The sequence below is a fragment of the Schistocerca gregaria genome, chromosome 3, assembly GCF_023897955.1.
Source record: "Schistocerca gregaria isolate iqSchGreg1 chromosome 3, iqSchGreg1.2, whole genome shotgun sequence".
Taxonomy (NCBI): Eukaryota; Metazoa; Arthropoda; class Insecta; order Orthoptera; family Acrididae; genus Schistocerca; species Schistocerca gregaria.
Genome location: NC_064922.1, coordinates 192286561 through 192314370, shown reverse-complemented (window position 1 = coordinate 192314370; position 27810 = coordinate 192286561). Strand labels below are relative to the sequence as shown.

The following is a 27810-nucleotide window of genomic DNA, read 5'->3' as shown; positions in this document are numbered from 1 at the left end:
GGACCACAAAATTCAAAGCAAGGCCATTTCATCCGAATTACTGGAGCAGTTTTAGATCTACGGAGAAGCCTTTCTGTCACGGATCGCTATGGGGGACAAAAGGTGGGTGCACCACTTTGCCCCAGTTCCAAAAAGGCAGTCCATGGAGTGGCATCATCCATAAACGAAGACATTCAAGACAACTCCCTCTGCCGGAAAAGTCATGGTGACCGTCTTCTGGGATTTTGGTGGCATCATTCTGGTGAATGTGATGCCAAGAGGGTCAACCATTAATTCAGAGGCATACGTGAAGACTCTGAATATACTCAAGAATCGTTTCTGACGCGTTCGATCGGACAAGAATCGAGCAAAAATCTTGCTTTAACACGGTAATGCACGCCCACACACAAGTCTGAGAACCCAGGAACACATCGCCAAATTGGGTTTGACATCATTGCCTCATTCGCCCTACAGTGCAGACCTGGCACCCTCGGACTTCCATCTCTTTGGCCCGCTTAATGAGTCTCTACGGCGAACACACTTTGGAGACGACGAGAGTGTCAGACATGCAGTGAAAACATAGCTACACTTACAGGACTTTTACCAGCAGAGAATACTTGGTCTTCCACAACGCTAGTGTACGGCCATAGAACGTGATGGAAACCACGCAGAAAAATAGCACATGGACAAGACATGTTGGTGTACATTGCCACCAAATTCTACACTTTACAATAAATATGTTCTGAGAAAAACAATGTGGGGCACTGCTTACTGAATGACCCTCGTGTAAAGTGCAGTTTCTTGAAAGTTGTTCTTTACCGATGTACCATCCACTAGTGTAAACAAATTATTATTATTATTATTATTATTATTATTATTATTAGTCGTAAAGCTCCCATGTGGAAGACGCTAAGTAAAGCTGGTTCACTTTCCGTTCTTCTTGGTCTTCTGGTTCTTTTTATTTGCCCACCAGTTTTTCATTGTTTGCGAAAATTTAGTTCTTCTTTCTTCGCTCCATTTTGTTCCTGTTCTCGGTGCTTTTGTCTCTGGTTTAACCTCCCACTTTTCAACTTTTATTCTAAAATTGTTCCTTGCAGCTATTTCTTCTTTAGTAATTTTTGCTAATTCCAAATCTTTTTTAACTTTTTGGATCCATTCTCCTCCATTAACAAGAGAATCTACGTATTTTACAATTCTTTTTGTTAATCTGTGTTCAGGAAGTCTCATTATGTGGCCATAGAATTTAAGGCGTCTTTTCCTCATGTCTATCTCTATGTTAGAATATTCTTCAATTTTTGATGTTTTCTGTAATCTATATCCATTCTCGGTCCATCTTGGTCCCAAAATTATTCTAATTATTTTTCTTTCTTCTTTCTTTAGATTTTCTAGATCAGTTTTCCTGTTTAGTGCCAAGGTTTCGCTGGCATATAATATTGATGGTTTAATGACTGTATTGTAATGCCTAATTTTTGCATTTAAAGATAAACATTTTTTATTATAGAGGTTTTGCACTAATCCTAAACCTTTACGAGCTTTTTGTAGTCTTTCTTGTTGTGCAAATTTTTCCGAGATAATTTCTCCAAGATATTTGAAGTATGGTACTCTGTTGATTTCTCCGTATTTTGTTTGTAATTTGGAAATTTCTAAATTTTTTGTTATAAACACTGTCTTTTCAAATGATATCTGTAGGCCGACTTTTTCTGCACATTCTTTTAGAATTTCTACCTGTTTTATAGCCATCTCACTAGAATCTGCCATTATTGCGAGATCGTCTGCAAAGGCTAAGTAGGGGATTCTTAGGTTATGTTTCTTGGTTCCTAATGAAATTGGTTTCCAGCACTTTTCTTCTTCAAGTTTCGTCTCCCATTCTTCCATGACTCTATCCAGAACTACATTGAACAACAAAGGTGACAACCCATCACCCTGTCTAACCCCAGTTTTTATTTCAAATGGTCTTGAAAGTTTTCCCATAAATTTCACTTTGGATTTTGGATTTGTTAACGTCTGTTGAATGATTTTCTGTATTTTCCGATCCAATCCTATTTCCTCAAGAATCCTAAATAGTGTGGGTCTGTGGATTGAGTCATATGCCTTCTTGAAGTCGACAAAGACTTATTATTATTATTATTATTATTATTATTATTATTATTATTATTACATTAGAGCAATTTATATTGTTTATTGTTATCTTCAGCACGTTAAAAGAGGGAATGACCACAAATTCTAACAGTAACGAACTGCGACCTTTACCTCAGCACCGAAGCCTCAACCCGCGCCTCCTTGGACTTGACATTATACGTCCACAATACCTAGTTACGTTCATCATCTTGTTCAGTTAACTTGTATACGTTTCATACAGTTACTGATTTTTATAACTGCACTGATATGAAAGCAGGTTTATGTGTTAAGATTTCAGACGTCATAGACTTTCGTTTCTTAAATGATCAACCTATAATAGGCAGTCAAATGAAAATGAGAAATATGGAAAAAAGTTCGTAAGCTGTTTGTTATTTCAAAAATAATCGGCATAATTGTTAATAAATTTATCGCACTGTAAAACAAGACGGTCAGTGCCTACATGGGAAAACTTTTGCGGTTTCATTGTACCCAGGCGTACATCTATTCGCCCGAAGCAAATCGAGGCCACGAACGACTTTCTATTGGCTCCAAAAATATGGAAATCGCTTGGGGAGAGACCTTCGCTGTGTGGTCGATGTGTGGCGGCTTCATAGCGAAATTTTCGAAAGTAACCGAAACAACCTTGGCCACTTGTGGTCACGTTCCGAGTACGCTGCATTAGTCTTGCTGGAAAGCTCGACACAGACACGATCTCTCCCCATATGATTTCCATATTTTTGGAGCAATGAAGAATTAAATTCGTGGCGAAGAGGGGCACACCTGGTTACAATCACGGTTTTGTAGGCAACTGCAAATATTTTTCTATGGAGGCAGTGACGGGCTTCTCCCGCAGTGGGATAAGTATACACGTTTGGTGATTCGATTACGTTTGAAATAATAAACAGAATACTTACTTTTTTCCTCTATCTTATTTTCATTTTGCTCCTTAGAATTGTTGCATAATATGTTATTTATGAAGGAATTGCTTTGATATCTATTTACGACGTCTCTTTTTTAGCATAGTGGGCGCTTGTGTCAGATAAGTCTACGAAAGTGTTTGAACTATTGGTAGCTTTTGTGGTCTCGATTCCGCCAGGAAAAAATCAATGGGAAATCGTCCTATCTGACAAAGGATGGGTTTCTGCGGACTTGAACGACCACTGTTAGGTGTTACAACTGCAACGGACAAGCACTGTCTAGCCAACCGTGTGTAGAACGGAGATTCCCATGACGGATAGCGTGCCATGAACGGCAGCGCCTTCGTCTTGGCGTTGCCATTCGTGTATGCAGCGCTTTCGCAATTCTGCTCCACTTAGAGTGTGTGACCGCTGTTTACCGTTAACTCGGTACCGTTCGCTTAACGTCGCATCGATTATAACTGCTCGTATCGTTGACCGTTTTCACGCAATATTGCTATCACATAATGTCGACAGGATGGACCGATGTCGCGTTGTAGGGAGTTGTTGCTGTGTTTGTGTTTAGCTCATAACGTCAGTTTGAAGCTGAGCTTCAACACTATCTGATCAGTGATGATGGGACAATCGTGTGGTTTTTGAACAATTGATTGGCCAGTCGGTTGTTTTTTGCCCTCAGTTTTGTCAGTCGAATGAAACACCCGAATGTCACTAGTATCTGCAGCTACGTCGGATATATGAATTTTTTTTTACTCAATCTTCGTTTATGAGTGATTTCACTTACATAGTCTTTCAGGCTTTTTGTTGTGTATGAACCTTGAGTAGAGCGACAGACGCAGCAACAGATAAGTAAACCGCTTTTCTGGTTTTTATGAGTTCCTAACCAGGAGCGAAGTCTATCATATCATCTGTGTGTTTAATAGTATAGTTTCTTGAGTTTCTGCGTTGTTGTTGTTGTGGTCTTCAGTCCTGAGACTGGTTTGGTGCAGCTCTCCATGCTACTCTATCCTGTGCAAGCTTCTTCATCTCCCAGTACCTACTGCAACCCACATCCTTCTGAATCTGCTTGGTATATTCATCTCTTGGTCTCCCTCTATGATTTTTACCCTCCACGCTGCCCTCCAATACTAAACTGGTGATCACCTTGATGCCTCAGAACATGTCCTACCAACCGATCCCTTCTTCTAGTCAAGTTGTGCCACAAACTTCTCTTCTCACCAATCCTATTCAATACTTCCTCATTAGTTATGTGATCTACCCATCTAATCTTCAGCATTCTTCTGTAGCACCACATTTCGAAAGCTTCTATACAAATGACGTACGGTATCTTATTTCAGAGAGAGATAAATGAAAAGTATATAAAGGAAATTTGAATAAAAACGCCTAAAGTCACAATTTTTTTGTCTTATTAAATTACGCGATGAACTTCGCTCCCTGTCGGTCCATCTTCAGGTGGATATAGTCTAATATGTTTTACATTCACTCCTTATGAATCCAAAATGCTCATGTAATTTAACAAAACATCAAAAAATTGTTTTGAAGGTGTTCTCATTCGTACTTCCTGTGTATTGAATATAATAAACGCTCACAGCTGCAAAATATGGATAAAATTAAACTAAAAGTTTATTCCTAAGAATTAAGCATTTTCAAGATTTGTGTATTTATTTACTTAAATACCAACTTTTCATACTTCTGGCATTAAATAGGGATTTTTTGTTGGTTGTTAAAGGTTAGTAACTGTTGCCATATTATAAATTTACGTTGAAATAAATTGACTATCACTTTTTTACTTAAATTTATTGGAGCTCTATTTCTCACTTCCCGCCAGTTTGCACACATCACCGATAGTTGTTCTTCGCTAAATACTGGGATGACGTGAACAGAAACATATAAAATATACTTTTTATTGTTTGGTTATTTAATCACTTGTTTTATAAGCTTATAGCTTACTACAACTTGTGTGAAGGACTTCTTCACGAGGAATATTGATTATCATTCGTTAATTTTCTTTGAATTTCTGTAACTCATATAGTTTGACAATATGAATCATCCTTGCAGGTACTGTGCGTCTCAGTGAATTTATCTTAATATTAATTCTTATCCAGTTATATGTTTTCTTTCAGTCCCTCGTGACTGAGTGTTCCAGACTCTGATCCTGGCACAAACTCCAGCAGTATGTACACGCCTATCTACAAACATGGACAAAAACTGCTACTTATTGGCATTAAGTACTTGTAAAATGCAAAAATCGAAACGACAATAACAGTGTCGAGATGCGCTATCGAAATGCAGTAAACAATAATGATTTTAACGACGCCAAAACAATCGAATGTTTCCGCTCAGAACTGAATGCGCCGGGGATGAGGTGGCTCCAGTTGTCGCTCCTAGGGGTCCATAAGGGTGGGGGTGAAAATTTGGGTTACAGACTGTTCACAGTGATGGCTGGAAATAAGACTTTAACTCTGAAACTGAAGTCGCAATGTATGAATGTCCATGACCGTGAAACACTATACCTGGTACTTTTCAAAGGCTGCAAAATGTAAACATTTTTGTGTGCATTGGTATGATTTGCTCGTACGTAGCCGGCAATTCTCTGCACAATATATTTAGTTTTCACGTAAATAAATAGCTGAATAAGTGTTTAAGGGCTCGATTCAAACGATTTTTAATTAATAGATGTCATCAGGCCTTTTCAGTGAAACGGAAAGTAAACTGTCGCTAAAATTTGCCAATGTTTTTCAGAAACGGGAACTTTAGTGCTCAACTTTGTACCCCCAATGATACATAAGCCTAATAAATTACATGTTAATTGCATCATCCGCAGCAGTACCTTAACCAGTTTTAAACGATGAAAAGAGAAATTGGTCTATCCAGTTATGACTAAATAAATATCTATAACGCTTATTTTAACTTTGGCGTCATCCCAGAGGTAGCCGAGGTAGTGGGACCACAGTCTGGGGTTATACCTGTATGTACCCCAGTTGTATGCCACTGCTTTATTTCATCTGATGAAAGTGCTATTGAGTAGTTTCACTCAGAAGATTGAATGAATAGCTCAGTTACCTAAAACACTAAAGAGTGGCTTCAGTTGTAAGAACGAATGTATCGTTCAGCCGATAGAAAGAAAAAGTCGTTTCACTTGAAAAAAAAAGGATGAAAAATTGAGGCAACACGCAAAATTACAACGGACTGTATCGACTGCTTTCATTCTGTTGCTCTCACAGACTGGTTTCACTTGGAAAAAATAATAATCCAGTCGATACATGAAATTACAACCACTGAAACGACTGATTTCATTCAGGGGCTCTCACACGATTGTTTCGCTTAAAATAATGAATTAATAATTCGACTGACAATTAAAACTATAATTATTTTCCGACAAGGGATTATTTTCATTCTGTCGTTCCCATCATTGCAGATCAGTGCTGTATCTAGGCAATATGCACTTGGAGCTGTATTTGTATCTCTTTCTTTCTAATTAGTTGGTCTAATTTATTCTTGAACCAGACACGGAAATGTGCGATAACTGCTTGTTTAATTGAAAATAATGTTACGCATTAGCCCGAAAACTGGTTCCATAAACCCTTTTTGCTAAGGTATTTATCACAAAAGATACACTACAGAGTTGGCTCAAACGATTCACTGGCCGTCGTTTTCAAGCCATCCTATTCTAAAGAAAGAAGGGAGATAGTTTACGGTTCGACATCACGTCGACAATGATGTAATTAGAGGCTAAGCACATGCACTTTTTGAGGAGAAAAAAAGAAGGAAATCCACCAAGCCCATTTCAAATGGACTACCCTTAAGTTCGCCTTTATTGGTTTTAGAAAATCGTAACAAGCCTAAATCTAGATGATCGTTCGCGAATTTGAAACAGGCTTCTCTCGAATGAGAGTACGGTGTGGGAACCACAACGCCAGCTCGCTGAAACATCACATGGTGTCTCGCGGTCACTGTGATCCCAGTTACACGGCGACGGCGTCTTATGATTTTTTAAAGATACTATGTCAGCTCGCGCTATTATTTATATGACGAGTTAGGAAGACGATTAATTATACCGGTACGTGTCCGAAATGCTGCCAGCACAAACGTTTCTAAATAAATATTGTTTAGTTGTTTGCTTTTTATATTTATCTCGTGATTCGGAAACGATTCAGAATAGAGCAAATTTCTACTTTAGTTTGCCTCCTGGAAATTATAACAGGATGACGTAAAGCGTGGTTGGGAAGCTGCCACAAGGAACATCAGGATTTGACGTCCGATAGGTGACGAGATGATTAAAGACAGAGCCCAAACTCGGACTGCACAAGGAGTGGGACGAAAACCGGTCGCATCCTGTTCAGGCTAGGCAAGCTGAGCCGTCATTTTCTCGAAAACCAAACCAGTGAATTACAATTGTGACCTCTCGCTTTCTGTGGAAGCTGGTGTGAGTAGACTGAAAGTATAGACTACATTTGTGGACGAAACGTCAAAAGCGGTCAATCTCTCCGTGTCCGCGGGGTAGAGGCTGCCTCGTAAAGCGTACTTGGGTAATATTGTGGGTTTTATGGATGAGAATACTGAATCCTCCGTAGGAATATAAAACGAAAGGCAGAAAAGCTTAACACTGAACAAAGTATGCAATATTTTGTCGAAAGCATTCAGAGAGGCAGTCAGAGAACAGTTTGGCATAAACTGGAAAGATATCAAGATAGCTTAGGAAAGACGTTCTTGTGCCTAGGAGATTACCAAAGTCAAATCTTCTTTTATGTATCAGGAACAAGAAGTTCGCTGATTTGAAGTTGGTCGATCGCCTTGAATATGAGAGTACGCTCGTTCCAACACCGCAGGAGTCACAGCTGTGCGCGGCTGGCTGGCAAGCGGGAGTTCGGCAAGGTTTGCGCGACCTTGTTGCGATGATGACTGACGCCTCGCACAACTACTCATCGTGCTTTTGTCGACTGCAAGGTCTCCGCAGAGTCTGCAGCAGCCTATGAATATAAGCAATGCTCTGGTTCTCCGCCAAAAGAAACTCAGACAGCTCTTTTCTTCGAACGCATCTCCGTTACAGATACCAGTTTGAAGGCTATGTATAGCGCCACCTCATATCAGAACTTCATTAAACTACAAGTGCTAAGCGGGAGTATCCCACCATGTCCCACAACAGGTTCCGCATTTTTGAAACCGAAATGCGCCGAAAAAAAATTGTGTTGCATTACTTACTGAACGTCCCTCGTAATCATAGCATACACAGAGACCATGAAACAGTCACTCTATCAGCACCCAATACTTGAATGGAGCGGGAAGAAACTGTAACACGCGATACAAGGAGAAGAACCATCTGCGTTGCATTTCACTTTGGCTTGAAAAGTATGCCTGTGGATGTAAACGTAAACGCAATGCCAAAAAGGAAGATTGCTCTCTACGAGTACACGTCATAATAGAGCCGAAAAGACTAGCCATGTCAATTTTTATCTATTATCTGATCAAAGTATAGTATACGGACTGACTGTTAGACAAGTTCTTTAAGAAGTGGAGACACAAATGAAGACATCCAGGTACGCGACCTTTTCAAGTTGAAACTTAGAACACACCTGAACACACCTGCTTTTCCAAGAAAACCCAAAACTGGAAAACTCACAGATAATGGACTCAAGAAAGAAAGGAGATGCAGTGAATGCGAAAGCGTAATTACTGGCATAAGCTGCTGCCAGCAAACCAGTTGGTAAAGATGAAGCAGGAAGATCGGTAAGTACGCGCCAGGTCAAGTGCGCCTATCACGAGGGAGGCCAGAGACACATCGGCAAGCAACACGCCGCCAAAGTCCTCTCGGAAGTATGTTTAGGTCACTGCAGCTGACTGGAGGACCTCACTGACTCACACTTCCAGTTTGGCATCAGTCATTTTATTGCAGAGCGCACTCCGATCACATCGCAGGTTACGACAGTACATAGTGACCAGATTAGTGAAGATAGTGGGATTGGCACTGAAACGTAAGTTTGAAACAGCAAGATACCGATATTGTCTGCAAGAGGTCTATTACTGATGAGCTTATACCACAGAACACGGACTCTTTTCTTGTTAAGTAAATGTTCATGTAAATAAAGAACTGTATTAATCCACATATGCATTTGTGTTGTAGAAACAGGATACCAGCCGCCCACAACAACATCCTCACCCTTGCTTTCTTGCATTACAAGACTCTACAGTGGCGACAGGAATAGTACAACTAAAATGTTAAGGAAAGATGCAATTGGTCCACAGCTGGTCGAAACGAACTAAGGTACAGAAAAAAGTCTACTATGCGTGTATTCAAAGACAAACAGGTTTTAGTTCTGATATGTCTAAAGAGGTCGCATGGGGAAAAAAAATGGTGGCTTGTTAAGGTTCCGTACCTCAATCGGTAAAAACGGATCCCGTATAAGATCACTTTGTTGCCCGTCTGTCTGTCCATCTGACAGTTTAAAACCATTTTCCTCAGGAACGGGTAGACGTATTAAGTTGAAACTGATGATTAAGGTATTCGGTCGCTTTTCGATATAATGCAGTGAAGCTTCTGTTAGTGTAATAAAAGGATACGGCCGTTCATGTTATACACTTTGACACTCGCAAACTCATTCATCAGAACCCACAGAGTCCTTCCTGTTGACATAGAACCATGAAATTTAACAAGAAACTAGGTATCAGAGTACAACCAAAGGAGAACATCTGAAAATTTTAATTTGTCAATTACCAGACTGCCAGTCTTTCCGTCCGCTTGTTAAGAGCCCTTTTTCTCAGGAACAGGTAGAGATAGTTGAAATTTATGTCACGTACTACAGCCTAAAGTCACTTGGTGGTGTTGTACATGCAAGCTTTGCAATCAAAAGATGCGGCCATTTATGTCATATATATTGATACTCGCAAATTCACTCATCAGAACCTTTGGGGTCCTTCCCGTTACCTAGAATTATGAAACTGGGCAAGGAGCAATGTTTCGCAGTAAAACCAATGCAAAAGTTTCGAAAGTTGTTAATTTGTAATTATGGCACACGAAAAAAAAATTTTTGCATTTGTTATCAGACCGTCTGTCTGTCCGTCCGTTTTTCTCGGGAACGGATAGACGTATTAAGTCGAGATTTGTATCACATACTAAGAGGATGTAGATGAAGATTAAATCGAAGATATGATATTGCGGGAAGAGTTTGACACAGCACTGAAAGACCTAAGTCGAAACAATGCCGCGGGAGTAGACAACATTCCATTAGAACTACTGACAGCCTTGGTAGAGTGAGTCCTGACAAAACTCTACCATCTGGTGAGCAAGATGTATGAGACAGGCGAAATACCCTCAGACTTCAAGAAGAATATAATAATTACAATCCTAAAGAAAGCAGCTATCGACAGATGTGAAAATTACTGAACTATCAGTTTAATAAGTCACAGCTGCAAAATACTAACGCGAATTCTTTACAGACGAATGGAAAAACTGTTAGAAGCCGACCTCGGGGAAGATCAGTTTGGATTCCGTAGAAATGTTGGAACATGTGAGGCAATACTGACCGTACGACTTATCTTAGAAGAAAGATTAAGGAAAGGCAAACCTACGTTTCTAGCATATGTAGGCTTAGAGAAAGCTTTTGACAATGTTGACTGGAATACTCTCCTTCAAATTCTGAAGGTGGCAGGGGTAAAATACAGGGAGCGAAAGGATATTTACAATTTGTACAGAAAGCAGATTGCAGTTATAGTAGTCGATGGGCATGAAAGGGAAGAAGTGGTTGGGAAGGGAGTGAGACAGGGTTGTAGCCTATGCCTGATGTTATTCAATCTGTACATTCAGCAAGCAGTAAAGGAAACAAAAAGAAATATTTGGAGTAGGAATTAAAATCCATGGAGAAGAAAAAAAAAGTTTGAGGTTCGTCGATGACATTGTAATTCTGTCAGAGACAGCAAACGACCCGGAAGAGCAGTTGAACGGAATGGACAGTGTCTTGAAAGGAGGATATAAGATAAACATAATCAAAAGCAAAACGAGGATAAAGGAATGTAGCCTAGTTAAATCAGGTGATCCTGAGGGAATTGGGTTAGATCAGTTTTGCTATTTGGAGAGCAAAATAACTGGTTAAGGTCGAAGTAGATAGGATATAAAGTGTAGACTGTCTATAGTAAGGAAAGCGTTTCTGCAGATAAATTTGTTAACATCGAGTGTAGATTTAAGTGTAAGGAAGTCTTTTCTGAAAGTATATGTATGGAGTGAAACATTGACGATAAACTATCCAGAACGAGAATAAAAACTTTAGAAATATGGTGCTACAGAAGAATGCTGAAGATTAGATGGGTGTATCATGTAATGAATGAGGAGGTACTGAATAGGAGAAGAGGAATTTGTGGCACAGCTTGACTAGAAGAAGGGATCGTTTGGTAGGACACGTTCTGAGGCATCAAGGGATAAAAATCGTAGAGGGAGACCAAAAGATCAATATACTAAGCAGATTCAGACGGATGTAGGTTGGAATAGTTACTCAGAGATGAAGAAGCTTTCACAGGATACAGTAGCATGGAGAGCTGCATCAAACCAGTCTCTGGACTGAAGACCACAACATCATATCCATTTCCTGCACCAGATGGTACGAGAATATTTGTCTTTCGGAACGTCGCTAACAATTGAGAACTGACGCGACCAGAAATCAAAGAAGATTTTATTCCAGATGAAAGTGATATTTAATCGATCTGGAAGTGAGAATCTGTACGGCTGAGGATGGCTCACCCACTAGGTTGTCGGACGGAGGGCGCTGCAGACTCGATGTACTCGTACCTCGGCAACAAGGGCGCGCGCTCGCCCTTGGAGCCCGCGTGCGCCAGGAAGCTGCCGCTCTTCCACATGGCTGCCCGCTGCCCGCCGCTCAGCGCCAGAAGACTACAGGGCTCGTCCAAGCCGCACGCGAAACTGCCGTCCCAACGAGCACCGCCGCGGTCAAGCCTCTCTGGAGCTCAGCCAATAAGCTGGAGCCACAGCCAATACGCTCACGTGCCTTGTTTTCACGCCTACTTACTCCAGTGGTCTCATGCACAAAGCACACGCCTCCTCGTATCCCTCCGTCCCCCCAGCAATCCAAGCCAAGGCACGCTCCCGACTCCGTCTCCTCAAGCTCCTTTCTGGCCGTACATGGGGTCTGGACCCCTCCACTATCCTCCACACCTATAAATCCCTCACCCGCCCTATCCTCTGCAACGCCCATCCTGCCTGGATCTCCACCCCTCCTACCTTTTACAAATCCCTTCAAATCCTTGAACGCCATGCTCTCCACCTCGCCTATCATATCCGACTCCCCTCCCCCACGCGGATCCTGTACGATATTATTCCATTCCCCCACCTCCTCCTGTTCCTCGAACGGATACGGATCCTATACACATCCCATAAACTAGATCCCCCTCACCCACTTGTCTCTCACATCCTCTCCGACCCCCGTCCGCTGCCGCGCCTGTATTTTCACGTCTCACCTGCTCTCCATCTTCCACTCCCCATACCCTCTCCCAAGGTGGCTTCCGCCAGCTCCCCCTCCCTGATGATGTCCTCCTCCCCTCCATATACCTGTCCTATCAACTTCCATCCTCCCCTCCCACATCCTGTGTCCTTTCCTTAGGGCACCCTCTCTCCCTTCTTCCCTCCATCCTCTCTTCCTCCTACCCTGGGCTTCCCCAAGCCCCTCCTACCTTCATTCCTCCCCTCCCTCAACTCCTCTGCCATTGGCATCTCTGCTCTCCTCTCTCCCTCCTCCACCAACTTCCTCCCCTCTTGGCAGGTCGCCGGACTCGCACACGCTAAGTGGACATTCGCGCGCCGGAGATCATCGCCATCAGTTTAGTGTCTGTGCCGTCGTGATTGTGATCTAGTGTTTTTCGCCGCCACGCTCCTCGTTCACTTGTACCGTCTCATTCGTCAGTGTTTGTGTGCAGTGCCGACAGTATTTTCGTGTGTTTTCGTCGAGTGTGAACGGCTTCATGTTTTTTATTTTATTGCATCTCCTGTTTTTTAACCTCCAATTTGTTACTTTTCTGTCTCCTTTTTCTCAATTATAGTAGTTCTTGTGGCTGAAGAGCGGAGTAGATGTAATCCGCTTCCAGCCCGCCTTTGTATAAGGTGAACAGATAACAATAAAGGAAAAAAAAACTCCGTCCTCCCAGTGTCCCCAGTTTCAAGGTCAGCGCTCTCGACTTTGAGCTGTTTGGTACATCAATGGAAAGACACGATTGCGTCCGGCTTCCCGATAGCAGTTCTTGGCTTAGGTATAAGACTGTACCTCAAATATCACGTAGAAGCGTACACCGATCGGTACCTCACCACAAAATTAGTTGTCTCCTTTCCTGAAGCAAATTTTGTATCGTGGGGCCCAAAGTTGTATAATTGTACTACGTTGAAAAAGACCGCTTCAGCGATTCCAATAAATCATTATTTCTCGTCCAAGTAGTTTCGCAGGGTTAGAACCACGTATGACTGTAAATAAAGATCATGTTCTGGTTAAAACATCGTTGAACTGTACACAAAAATATATACGAAAAATTATGTATTCACATTTATTTCATAGTTTACTTCAAACAATAACCAGTAAATGACCCAACAGTCTTTGTAAAATAGTGATAAAAATCCAGACAGAAATTTTCACTCTGCAGCGGAGTGTGTGCTAATATTAAACTTCCTCGCAGATTAAAACAGTGTGCCATACAGAGACTCGAACTCGGGATCTTTGCCTTTCATGGGCAAGTGCTCTACCGACTAAGCTACCCACGCACGACCCATGTCCTCTCCTCACAGCTTCAATTCTTCTCTCGTCTCCTACCTTCCAAATTTCACAGAAACTCTTCTGCAATCCTTGCAGAACTAGCACTCTTGGCAGAAAGGATATTGCTGACACATGGCTTAGCCACAGCCTGGGGCCCTCCGCTGCAGAGTAAAAATTTCATTCTGGAAACATCCCCCAGGCTGTGGCTGATGGTTCAGAAGGTAGGAAGCGAGGTACTGCGAGAACTGAAGCTGTGAGGAGGGGTCGAGAATCGTGCTTTGGTAGCTCAGTCAGTAGAGCACTTGCCCGTGCAAGGCAAGGGTCCCGAGTTCTAACCTCTGTCCGGCACACAGTTTTAATCTGCCGGAAAGTTTCAGTGATAAAACTGTTCAATAGTCAAGAGGTCGAATATTGCATTTTAAAATATGATAGAATGTATGGAACCGGGAAAACTAGAGTAAGAATAAAATGGTAAACTACGTGGATGTAACAAAAAAAATTATATGCGTAGGTGGAGAAAGCTAGGAGAAAGGAACTGTCACATTGGCAACGTAAAATAAATCTTACAAAGCAGAGCTTGTATGATTTTACACTAGGGAACGAAGGTCAAGTTTAGGTAAAATGCTGCTTAAAATATAGACGATCATCTAGATAAAAGGAGGAATGGAGAAAGAAAAACTTAAAATCCTATATAGAAATACCAAAGGCAAAACACCTTTCGGATAACATGAAGTTCGCAGTGACCACCAGATGAACTGAGCTGAACCGCTGATCACTGAAGACTTCATCTTGCCACCAAGGTGTTATGGCTTTGGAATGTCCATATAAGTTCTTAAGTTTCCCTTTCTCCAGTCCATATTTTATCTAGATGATGGTCTGTCTCCTCCGTAAGCAACATTTTATCTAGACAAGTACTTCATTGCCTGTCGTACAGTTACGTACGCTATGCTTTATGAGATTTGTTTTACATTAGTAGATGAAGATTCGTGTTATCACCTACACATAATTTGTTTTTCACTTTTACAGAACATCTCGTTTATCGCTTTATCCCTATTCTAGATTTTCTGCATATGGATGATATTCCTAGTACTCTGCCTTTCCCCAGTCTTTCTTTTATTTAAATAGTCTATTTTGTAAGCAGCATATGGTCTAAACTTGACCTTCGCCACATAGCCTGCAATCATATAAGCTTCACTTTAAAAGATTTTGCATAAAGAATGTTGGGTCATCTACTGGTTATGTTTGAAATAAATTATGAAATGAATGTGAATACCTAATTTTTCCTATATAGCTTTGTGTATTTTTCAACGATATTTTAACCGAAATAGGATCTTTATTTGTTTTATTTTTGTTTATTATGAATGTATCCCTGAATATGTGGTTCTAAAGCCGCGAAACTAGCTGGATCATAAATGAAGATATGTCATACCGCCGAAACGATCTCTTTCGCCATGGTACGTCTCCTTTCTTGTTTCGATCCCTGGAACGGGATGTACGATTGCATCTATAGGCATGTGCCACTTTCTCTAATTTTATCACTGAGCCCCTTAAAGACAAAATTCGTATTAGACATGGCACGCAAAGTTTTTTAGTATCCACCGGAAAGATGTTTTGTTGAGTTATCTTTCTGTGTGGCCGATTATTTCGGTTGACAAAGATTTCAGTCAAGTGAGCTTTACTCACAGACAGATCGTATGAAGGAACTGCAACCTGCTTCTTTACACGTTCCCGAATTTCTCGACCGAGCGAGGTGATGCTATGGGTTAGATAGTTTCCTATATCGCTTCTACATATGCACATCTGTACTCTGCAAGGCATTTTATGGGAGGGAGGAGGGGTGGTGGCGGAAGATACTTTGCGTAACGCTGCAGCTACCCCCTTTTACTGTTCCACTCGTGAATGGTCGTTGGGAGGTCGAATCTCGCCTTCATGGTCTTTTCGCGCGATATACGCAGGAGGAACCAGTATATTGGTTGACTGTTCAGGAACGTACGTTCTTGCTATTTTTAATGGTAAACCACACCGTGATCAACAATGCCTCTCTTTTAGCGGATACGAATGAAGCTGGCTGAGCATCTCCGTTACTTCAATATTTTATACATGGCTGCGATTCAGCAATGGTCAGAGATCAGTAAAAGAATCCAAAGCAGCCAACCAGTTGCAATAAAAGGTGGTTTAATTCAATCTTTGACCTTTTTTTTACGGATATAAACCCGTCTTCTTCAGAAATACATGTAACCTGAAGACAATGTGAGAGCAATAACTACAAGACCTGGAAACATACATGTCAAAATTACGTGTCACAGAGGGACTAGAACTTCACTAAGTTCACTTCCCTCGTTTTACATTTTGTGAAGACATTGATTCTACCCACTCTCGTTACTGCATGTTTCTCACTATACTATGACCCAGGCATAGTCTTTCACCGTTACGTACGTTTATCACAGCGTGTTCACACATTAACTTTATTAGTGTTCGTACATTAATGAACTTGTGGTCTTGTAAGTGTTTTAATGTAAATTAGGATACTTTACTATAGCGTCCTTTAACACTTTTTATTTCTCAGTGTTCTCTCACTTCGCCCCCCCCCTTCCCCCCAACCCATCAATGTATATCCACTTATTGATCGTTTATGCCGCTATTGTGTTTGATACCGGCGGACGTGTCACCTGCCTCATTTTTCCGGTGTTCACGCTCTCCGTATCCCGTCAATCGGTGTTCAGCTCATAACATGACGTAACAGTTTATTTGATTAGTTTCATTTCTAGATTTTAACTGTTCTTACGTGAAAATCCCTGTTCATAGAGGCCAGCATACCTAATAATGTATATAATGCTGCATGCTTACAGCAGATTTTCATCAGACAAATGTCAGCTCGTTTCATTATTTGGCGTTTGTCCAATGTGAAATTTTTGTACGAACTAGTTTTATTCTTTTGGTTATGTTTTATGATATATGTGATATTCCCTTCTCTTTGTGGGGATTTAGTATCAGTACGATGCATAATTTTGACGTGTACGTTTCCGGGTTTCTAGTTATTGCTGTTGCATTGTCTTCAGATTACATGTATCTCTGAAGAATACGGGTCTACATCAGTCTGAACTATTGTCAAGAATTGAATAAAAATACTTTTTGTTGCAACTTTTGGCTGCTTTGGATTAACTTAGTCATCTCCGTTTCGTTTTCGCGCTTACTAAATGAACCTGTAATGAAACGCGCTGCTCTTTGTGAATTTTGTATTTTCTCTATGAATCCTACCTCGAACGGATCCCAGACCGACGAGCAATATTCAAGTACTGACAGAAAAGGATTCTGTGCGCTACCTTTTTGCAGCTGTAATTTGCGAGAAGTCTTCTAACGAATCTCAGAATGGCATCTGCAGTACCTGCGGTTAGTTTTTTGTGTTCGTTCCATTTTAAATTGCATACTACTGGCTGTTAATGTACGTGACTGCTTTCAATGATTTTTCTGTAATAGGTAATCATTCAATAACGAGTATTTCTGTCTATTTATGCACAACACTTTACGTTTGCATTTGATGAGGTGCAACTGCCTTTCGCTGCTCCAAATGTAGACCTCTGTATATAACATAACTGTGTGCGTAAATCCCTTTTGGAAGTTACGACGTTATCCGTAGTGCATTAACACGTGTTGCGAAAATTGTAAGTCCTATAACACTTCCTCGGGGTACGCCCGAAGTTACTGTTAGGTCAGAAGATTTCTCTCATTTGAGATTAACAGGCTGTGTTCTGTTTGCTAGAAACTCTGCAATCCAGTCACACAACTTGTATGAAATTCCGGGCGCGCATATTTTGTTCGGTAGTAGATAGTGCGAAGCTGTTGGGTTGGGTTGTTTGTGGGAAGAGACCAAACTGCGAGGTATCGGTCTCGTCGGATCAGGTAAGAACGGGGAAGGATGTCTGCTGTGCCCTTTGAGAGGAACCATCCCGGCATTTGTCTGGACCGATTTAGGGAAACCTAAATCAGGATGGCCGGACGCGGGATTGAACCGTCGTCCTCCCGAATGCGAGTCCAATTTAATCATAGAGTGCAGGCTTTCACGGCCGGAATAGTCTTCAGTTAAAACTTCCGGGCTGAGAGGCCGTGGTCGATGTATAAAATTTCCACCTGACGTTTCGTTTCCAGCTGCGGGAGACATCTTCCGAGGTCGTCCGGCTACTGCCACTGAGGCTCCAGGTACTCTCGCATTTATAGAGCGCATAGAGGGCACCACCATTCGTCACGTGATGCCGACAGTATGCCTATCTTTGGAGGCGTCATTATTCTCGATTAAGAGTAATCGATTGTCATTCTTCTTGCGCAACGTCGACATCCATATTTTGTCCAATTTTAAAACTTCCTCTTTTCTATTAAAATTGTTGTGGTGTTTGTGGATCTCTATTGCTTCCCTATACATGCGTGCATGATAATGGGATGTTCGTGCTAGAACGCTAGTCTCATTAAATTTAATTTCGTGGTTCCCATCTCGAAAAACATGCTCAGCTACGGCCGATTTTTCGATGTGTCCTAAGCGACAGTTTCTCTTATGTTCGGCTAAGCGGGTGTTTACACTTCTTTTTGTTGTTCCAATGTATACTTGTCCACAACTGCATGGAATTTTGTATACCCCAGGTGTTGCTAGGGGGTGTCGAGCGTCTTTTGCAGTTCTTAAATATTCCTTAATCTTCTTGGTGGGTCTGAAGATAGTTTCGATCCCATGTTTAGCCAAAACTTTGCCGATGCGGTCCGTGACTTTATTAATGAACGGTAAGAAAACTTTTCCAGTAGGTGACCGTTGTTGCTCTGGAATTCTGGCTTCTTTTCTCCTTTGATGGAGGGCTCGATCAATTTCCTTGCTGGTATATCCGTTTTTCATGAAGGCCGAACGTAAGTGATATAATTCGTCTTGCAAGTAAGCCGGCTCGCAGATTTTGTTGGCTCTGTCCACCAAGGTTTTCATGACACCTCTCTTTTGCCTAGGATGATGGTTTGATTCCTTGTGGAGGTATCGATCCGTGTGAGTGTTCTTTCTATATACCTTGTGGCCCAGCGTCCCATCCACCCGTTTAATTACCGACACATCCAGGAAATTGAGTTGACCGTTGCTCTCTTTCTCCATCGTAAACTGTATCTTCGGGTTAATACTGTTCAGGTGCACCAAGAAGACATCCAGCTCTTCTTCACCATGAGTCCACACTACAAATGTGTCATCAACATAGCGGTACCATTTAGCTGGCTTCTTACTGGCAGTCTGCAGCGCTCGCTGTTCGAAGATCTCCATAAATAAATTGGCAACTGCTGGGCTGAGAGGGCTGCACTCTATGATTAAACGCCTCTACGGGGAGGAAATGTCAGTTTCGGTTCGGTCACTGGAGGGACTGCGCAAGAGGAAAGCACAACAACTGTGTACTCTTACTTTCCTGCTACGCTGCCGGGACACCGCGACAGTGCCGAAGTTTCTGAAGGCGAGGAGAATGTTTCACTCGGCGCAAGCGAATCGTATTTACAACCGCATGGAACTAGCGATGCTACGGGAACGAATTCACCAGACGCGCCGGGAACTAGCGGCAACTAGCAGTAAGCTGTTATATCTCCATTTGTATATAAGTAACATAATGCAGTGTTATGACTGGAATAAGGTAGACTGTCTAACGTTCAGGACTATGGAGCTCAGTGCAGAAATGGCAACTAACAGGCAGAAGAGGAAATTCGATGGCCTACAGAAAGGTAGGAGTGAAATATCAGTCGCTGGCAACTCTCGAACTGTGATTAACATGTCTGGGAGAGAATTAACAAAAGAGGAACATTCAGTTCTATCGAAAGGAGGCAACTTTGCAGTCACGCCACTAAAGGTTCCGACGGAGGACATTATAGCAAATGTGGAGGCGGGAATCCGTTTGTTATTATCGCATTCCGCGGATGAAATCAGGACTGAAACAGCCAGAATATTACGCCAAGCGAAACCACCTACCAGCAATTTGTCTCAACCGGAAAGGAGGGCATTGAGGGAGATCAATGCGGACAAGAGCATTATTGTACTGGCAGCTGATAAAGGGAATGCTACGGTTTTGTTGAACACCGAAGATTATCACAAGAAGATTAGTGACCTTTTGGATCCCACTACGTATAAAAAGCTTCAGAAGGATCCTACAAACAAAATTTTGAGAAATACCAATCAACTGGTAATACAATCTTCTCTTTCTTCGGATGATAAAAAACAACTCTGCATAACGGAAGCTTATCCTCCCAGGCTATATGGACTCCCGAAGGTACATAAAGCACAGGTACCGTTAAGACCGATTGTGAGTGCTATAGGATCTCCAACACAAGAGGTGGCCAGATATCTCGCCTGCTTGCTGCAACCATACATTGGCAGAACTGACAGTTATATTAAAAACTCGGCACATTTTATTGAAAAACTGAGGGAGATTAACGTTAGCTCAAGTGATATTCTTGTGAGCTTCGATGTAGTGTCATTGTTCACCATGGTGCCTGTAAACGAAGCTATTTCATATATAGCAGATATTTTCCCGACTGACTTAGTGGCTTTATTTAGACACTGCCTGACGACAACTTATTTCCAGTACAACAACGAGTTTTACGAACAGATCGACGGGGGTGGCAATGGGAAGCCCTCTCAGCCCAGCAGTTGCCACTTTATTTATGGAGATCTTCGAACAGCGAGCGCTGCAGACTGCCAGTAAGAAGCCAGCTAAATGGTACCGCTATGTTGATGACACATTTGTAGTGTGGACTCATGGTGAAGAAGAGCTGGATGTCTTCTTGGTGCACCTGAACAGTATTAACCCGAAGATACAGTTTACGATGGAGAAAGAGAGCAACGGTCAACTCAATTTCCTGGATGTGTCGGTAATTAAACGGGTGGATGGGACGCTGGGCCACAAGGTATATAGAAAGAACACTCACACGGATCGATACCTCCACAAGGAATCAAACCATCATCCTAGGCAAAAGAGAGGTGTCATGAAAACCTTGGTGGACAGAGCCAACAAAATCTGCGAGCCGGCTTACTTGCAAGACGAATTATATCACTTACGTTCGGCCTTCATGAAAAACGGATATACCAGCAAGGAAATTGATCGAGCCCTCCATCAAAGGAGAAAAGAAGCCAGAATTCCAGAGCAACAACGGTCACCTACTGGAAAAGTTTTCTTACCGTTCATTAATAAAGTCACGGACCGCATCGGCAAAGTTTTGGCTAAACATGGGATCGAAACTATCTTCAGACCCACCAAGAAGATTAAGGAATATTTAAGAACTGCAAAAGACGCTCGACACCCCCTAGCAACACCTGGGGTATACAAAATTCCATGCAGTTGTGGACAAGTATACATTGGAACAACAAAAAGAAGTGTAAACACCCGCTTAGCCGAACATAAGAGAAACTGTCGCTTAGGACACATCGAAAAATCGGCCGTAGCTGAGCATGTTTTTCGAGATGGGAACCACGAAATTAAATTTAATGAGACTAGCGTTCTAGCACGAACATCCCATTATCATGCACGCATGTATAGGGAAGCAATAGAGATCCACAAACACCACAACAATTTTAATAGAAAAGAGGAAGTTTTAAAATTGGACAAAATATGGATGTCGACGTTGCGCAAGAAGAATGACAATCGATTACTCTTAATCGAGAATAATGACGCCTCCAAAGATAGGCATACTGTCGGCATCACGTGACGAATGGTGGTGCCCTCTATGCGCTCTATAAATGCGAGAGTACCTGGAGCCTCAGTGGCAGTAGCCGGACGACCTCGGAAGATGTCTCCCGCAGCTGGAGACGAAACGTCAGGTGGAAATTTTATACATCGACCACGGCCTCTCAGCCCGGAAGTTTTAACTGAAGGCGAGTCCAATTTGCTACCTACTGCGCCTCGGTCTGCGAAGCTATTTCGAAAACCTTGTGGAAGTCAAGGAACACGTCATCAACCGCGGCAACGTTGTTTCTCACGATCCTTCTTTACGGAATTCCTGATGATTCCATTAGGAAATTTTCTGTATGTAGAAATGTCACAGTACGCGAGCATAAAACATGTTCCACAATACTACAATAGGCCGTGTCTGTTCGGTGACCCTTCTTGGAAACAGGAATGACCTGCACTTTTTCCCGATTGAATTGCTTCGCTGCTTCAGTGACCTACAGTACCCGGCCGTTAGAAGAGGAGAAAGTTCTTTCGCATACTTCATGTAGATTCCCGCGTGGATCCCATAAGTTGCAGTGGCCTTTCCTTAGTAGAGCGGTTTCAGCTGATTTTATTTCTGTGGTCACGTATACCGATATCTGTAACACTGACTTTCGTGTGGCGTTTAAAACAGGAACCTCAGTACAATTTCACTAAGTGGAACTGTTTTGGAAAAAGGCTGTAGCATTTCGGTGTTCTTTCCGTCGTTTACCGTTTCGATGCCACTGCGTGCACAATGTTTCTGGACAGATGGCTTTGATCGCCTAATTAATTTAGCGTAAAACCAAAACTTCTTAGGATATCCTCTTAAATCCAAAATAGACTTTTACTTTCGAATGCATTAAACGTTTCACGTGCGACTACTTCAATATCTGTTTGTCTACGAGGCTTCTACTATCTTTAAAAATACTTAAGTTAAATGTCAGGATGATTCATTTGAAAAAGAAACAGCCGATTTACTTCTGCATACTTTTCCAGACTGAGTTTATGGTTCATATGTAATGACCTCTTCATCGATAGGACGAAAAACATTAATGTCCCTTTCTTCCGAATTTCCTGCAGTCTCCTGACCCTTAATCAATTTGCTTGGGCCCTCTTTTTATGATTAAACCTTACATACTATTACAGCACCAACTTCCAACTAACGCATTATTACTTTTGTAATATAAATCTAAAGTCTTAGTTTGACAGTTATTTGAGTAGTTTTGTTGTGGGGAGGAGGAATGGACTGAATGACCAGAAGTGGGGGTGTCGTCAAAATAAACCTGCGGCCAATGACCGTGTTTCTCCTGTACCGCCTTTTAAGAAGTAAGTGAGAGACATGGTCTTAAAATTGTTATGTGAGACTGATCGCTTTAGGATTTAAAGGGGTGATAAATTTTAAAGTATTTTGAAGATAATGCATTTTGACAGACAGTGAAAAACAATCGCAACTATATCATCAGTGCAGACACTTCCGTGGTCAGAATAGACATAATGATATTTGTTTTCGGTCCCAATGTAAACTCGCAATGAGTCAGTAACACCATAAACCGTTGTTGCAATACGGAATCTGCTACTGGATTTAGGACTCGCGTGCGTGAAATGAATTCTGTGTGGATTTCGATAAGTGATAACGTTCTGTTGAGCACTTTACCCTCAGCACTGACGCACACAGAAAAAGGCGGGAATGTGGTGGTTGACAATGCAAGAGTAAAAATAAAAAAAAAATTATTTTAAATGGTGGTGGTGGTTGTTAGAGTTTAAAGTCCCGTCGACAACGAGGTCATTAGAGATGGAGCGCAAGCTCGGGTTAGGGAAGGATTGGGAAGGAAATCGGCCGTGTCCTTTCAAAGGAACCATCCCGGCATTTGCCTGAAACGATTTAGGGAAATCACGGAAAACCTACATCAGGACGGCTGGAGACCGGATTGAATCGTCGTCCTCCCGAATGCGAGTCCAGTGTGCTAACCACTGCGCCACCTCACTCGGTTTTTATTTTAAGTATTTGTGCTGAGAGAAACGGGTACCACAGTACATAGTGAATGTTGCTAGGTGAATAAATGCTTGTCGACGTGGATTGATCCATTGTTAGGAGCGAAACAGTTATATTGTTATCGCAAGGTGTGGCTTGAAAACCACGTACATGACATGCACACAATGAAATCGTGAACACATGTATGAGGTACTGCTGTTTAGACGTCATATCGTATCCTGGTGACCAATGTACCAGCTGCATCGTTGTCTTCAATTCATTGCTGGAGTATTAACAGTCTACGTGATACTAAAAAAACACGGAATCTCGCTTTGCAGGAAATTTCTAAACATTATTCAAGTCAGGGCTTTCGGTAAGGCAACAGACCAAGTTTTCTGAGTACAATCTGATATCACTGTACCTGATAACAGGTGGAGAGACGGGTCTACTAGAACCACGAGAAATCAGTGAGTAAACAGCAAAGGATACTGGATTAGTTTTGAAGAAACAAACAATATTCGTTTCTATTTTTACCTCTATAAAATTTGTAGCAGTAATCTGATTTGATATCAGATAGACAGACTGACCCGCAAAAGAGTTGACTGCTTGAAGTTCGTTAGGGTCTCTTTTCAGTAATTACAATAGAAGTGATACGGAAATGAGGACCTATCGGTTGCCTATAGAACACTTTACAGAAATAGAAAGCTTGCACCATTTTGAAGTCAGTTACATCATTCTACCAAATACGAGTGTTGCATGTACGAATATGATGCTTTACGCTTTGGTAGCAAAAAAGAAAACACTATTTAAAATGAGAGGGAAGAATCGACAAAAGTCTGGATGTGTAATTGATGAGCCAGAAAAATAGATTACGAAGAGACGTGTAACTCCAAGAGTTATACAAACACCGTAACGTCGTTATAGAGCTGGATAACATTGAACTGAAATGGAGACCCAGTGAGAAAACCAGAGCATAGGGTACCTAATAAAGTACACTTTGGAAAAATAGATGGAACATGAGGACGGGGATCCAGCAACGGATTGCAAGAAAAGTTCCGAGATGACGTAGTTAAGATGAGAATCCTGCGGACAGATGCTCCCATAGGAGTACAGAAAGGACGAATATGCTCCTGTTTAAAAGACTTGGACAGAAAACTGTGATACTAACTGTCTCATTGTACATTCCTCCTTTGTAAGTTTTCCCAGAAATTTTGGTATGCGAACATAATCGAGCTCTTTTTAACATGTAACTCACTTCTCACTCTCACGTGCTGCCTTAACAGTAACTCACTTACACTCATTAGTACAGTGCTGTAAGTCGCTCAAATCCACCCACTTCCACTTGTCAATTCTTACTCATTCATTCACCCCAACTCATTGTCATTATCTCCTCGTGTCTCTCTGTCACTGTCTCCTGTATCACAGTCACAATCTCCTTCGTTCAGTGCTACTACTATTGTCCTCTTTCACTATTTCTGTCTCCATCTTGTTCTCTCTTTCTGCTAGTACCTCATTCATTCCTTCCCACTGCTGATGTCTCTTCTCAGTGCCACTATCTTTTTCTTGCTCACTCTCAGGGTATTCACGTTGTATCTCATTATCACCAGCTCTCTATTATTTCCACGTTCTCCTTCTCTTTGTTCCTCTCCCACTGGCATTGTCTCCTTCATTCTTCTCCTTGCACAGTTCTGTCACTGTCGACTATATTGCACTGCGTGTTCCTCTCTTCCTCTCACTACTGTTGTCTCCTTCACTCGTTCTATACAACAAAAAATGGTTCAAATGGCTCTGAGCACTATGGGACATCTGAGGTCATCAGAACTTAGAACTACTTAAACCTAACTAACCTAAGGACATCACACACATCCATGCCCGAGGCAGAATTCGAACCTGCAACCGTAGCGGTCGCGCGGTTCCAGACTGAAGCGCCTAGAACCGCTCGGCCACAAAGGCCGGCTCTGTACAACAACCACTGTCTACTATCCTCTAGTGTTTATTACTTTTCCGTCTCTTTGCTACTGCCACTGTCTGCTTCTCCCTCAGTATAAAAAAGTGCGAATATACATGCACATGCCAACATTTTTGCAACATTTTCAAAGGTGCTGAAGAAAGTAGAATGAAGCAGCTGGTACCCAGCGTTTCAGTCAGAGTATGTTAAACAGGATCATGCACGCCTTTTTTGCGCTTGATTGGGGCATTTTTTCTGCTTGTTCCTTTCTTTCCCCTGTAACAGCAGGCCGTGCGGTTCTAGGCGCCTCAGTCTGGAACCGCGTGACCGCTACGGTCGCAGGTTCGAATCCTGCCTGGGGCATGGATATGTGTGATGTCCTTAGGTTAGTTAAGTTTAAGTAGTTCTAAGTTCTAGGGGACTGATGACCACAGATGTTAAGCCCCATAGTGCTCAGAGCCACTTGTAACAGCAGGGCAAGTCACTCATATCAAAAGAACTTTATAGGTCAGTAAAATTTTGATGGTTTACTTATGTGGAACTGAAAAAATGCAAAACAGATTTTATCCCCCACCGGATTTTACACGCACAAAAACATGCATGTGCTTCAGTACAATAACATGGGGTTCCCAGAACCCTTTCGATGATAACGAAGACACTCCACAGCATACTTCTACGTGGTACGTCGGTTAATTAACTACGTTTTCCCCTCACATAGAATTTTACGTACTTATTCTATGTGCAAGTAGTGTAGCTTTGATCATATCGTGTAAATTCCACCCAGTTGCTGTTCATAGGCGTCTTGGAAACCGCGGCTCTGTTTTGGTAATCAAAGCCATGTTTTTGAGGTGTTTTTTGATAGCAGATAAAGATTTTTGAAAATGAGAAGATAGCACTTCCAGATAAATTTCGAGACAATATACTGTTAAAATTCGAGCAATCTGCTGCTTTTAGTTATTTAAATGTCCGCTGCTGATGGCGAAAACATGGTCGAGGAAGTGTGTAATATTTAAACTTTGACTCTGCGCTGTAGGATGGTAACAATAAGACAAGCCAATCTGTTGGGAATAAAAACGGTCCCTAGCCAAAGGATTATCCATAACACTTTACCCCACATTTCTGTATCAATAGAAACCAAGGAATGAGCCCCGGAAAAATCCCGTTTTTATGCGCGGCGTTTTGGAACATACTAGGTATCGTACCTATAACGCCAAATGCTCATCCAGTGCATTAAACGGAAATCAATAAATGAAGTTTGTGGAATGTGCATATATCCAAGAAAGAAAAAAAGAAAGAAAGAAAGAAAGGAAAAAGGTTCGTGTTAGTTAAGTAATGACGCTATTGAAAAGAAATAACGCAGCTATTTAAAACACGTTGTGTGCTGCAACTAATACCAGTTGTAAGACCACCGTCTGGCAGATATATCAACGAATCCATACAATTACAAGAGTAAGAAATACGCGCTAATAGTTTACGTTCAGAGCACTCTGTCAGACAATTTGGGCACAGATTCGGTTGAAAGAGGCATTAGTGTTATGGTGTCATCACGTCCCCCCTCCACCCAAGAATTAAGTATGATGAGAACCAGAAGTCTCTAAAATAACCAGAAATTCTAGCGAAATGTTTGATTGTGATATGTCGATCGCCTCGAATGAGAGTGTCCGCACGTTTCCAACACTACAGGAGTCACAGCTTTGTGCGACCGGCCAGCACGCGATGAGATCGGACAGGTTTGCGTGACGTTGTTGTGATTATGACAGATGCCTCGCCCAATGGCTCACTTTGCTTTTCTTCACAGCCAGGTCCCCGTAGACATTCTGCAAGTGCTTATGAATATCTGTCATGTTCTAGTTTTTCGCCAAAAGGAACTCAATGACAGCTCTCTGCTTATAACGCACTTCTCTTACAGAAGGCTGTGTATAGTGCCAAAATTCACCAGGCAAAAAAGTGTCGCATTACTTATTGAACGACCGTCGTAGTATTAGAATCTAATGAACACAATCATTCAAAAACAATTACACACTGCATCATTTTAAAAATTCAGGAGTTTGTTTTTCTTAGAGCAGCTCTTGCCGGCATATAGTGTAAATTAGGAAATAGTGTGAACGTGTTTCAAATGTCTGCAGGTCGTGTAACTGAGCTGGGACGTCGGGACCAGCCTTGTATTCACCTAGTGTGATGTGGAAAACCGCCTAAAAGCCACATGCAGGCAGGCCGGCACACCGGCCCTCGTCGTTAATCGGCCGGACGGATTGGATCCGGGGTCGGTGCGCCTTCCAGAGTCCAGGAAGCAGTCCATTAGCGCTCTCGGCTAGCCTGGCGGGTGTCTGACACATTTATACTTCTGAAAATTTTGCGAACTAACGCTATTCGGTAGCCATATCTCTACGAGGATCGCTCGATAAGTAATGCCCCACATTTAAAAAAAGCCATTAAAATACACTCCTGG

The 27810-nt window shown here is 41.9% G+C and overlaps 1 protein-coding gene across 2 annotated transcripts in view; it reads right to left on the bottom strand.

The window, feature by feature from the left end:
* The window catches only part of LOC126356287 (facilitated trehalose transporter Tret1-like), a 73007-nt gene extending 61086 nt beyond the window's left edge, over positions 1–11921 (bottom strand). The window contains exon 1 of one of the 2 annotated variants that reach the window (XM_050007168.1): positions 11740–11921. In XM_050007168.1, coding sequence (XP_049863125.1) covers positions 11740–11855 — 116 coding nt within the window. In that variant the 5' untranslated portion in view covers positions 11856–11921. The remainder of the gene's footprint in view (positions 1–11739) is intronic. The other variant, XM_050007169.1, reaches the window with a different exon arrangement.
* Between the last annotated feature and the right edge of the window lie 15889 nt (positions 11922–27810).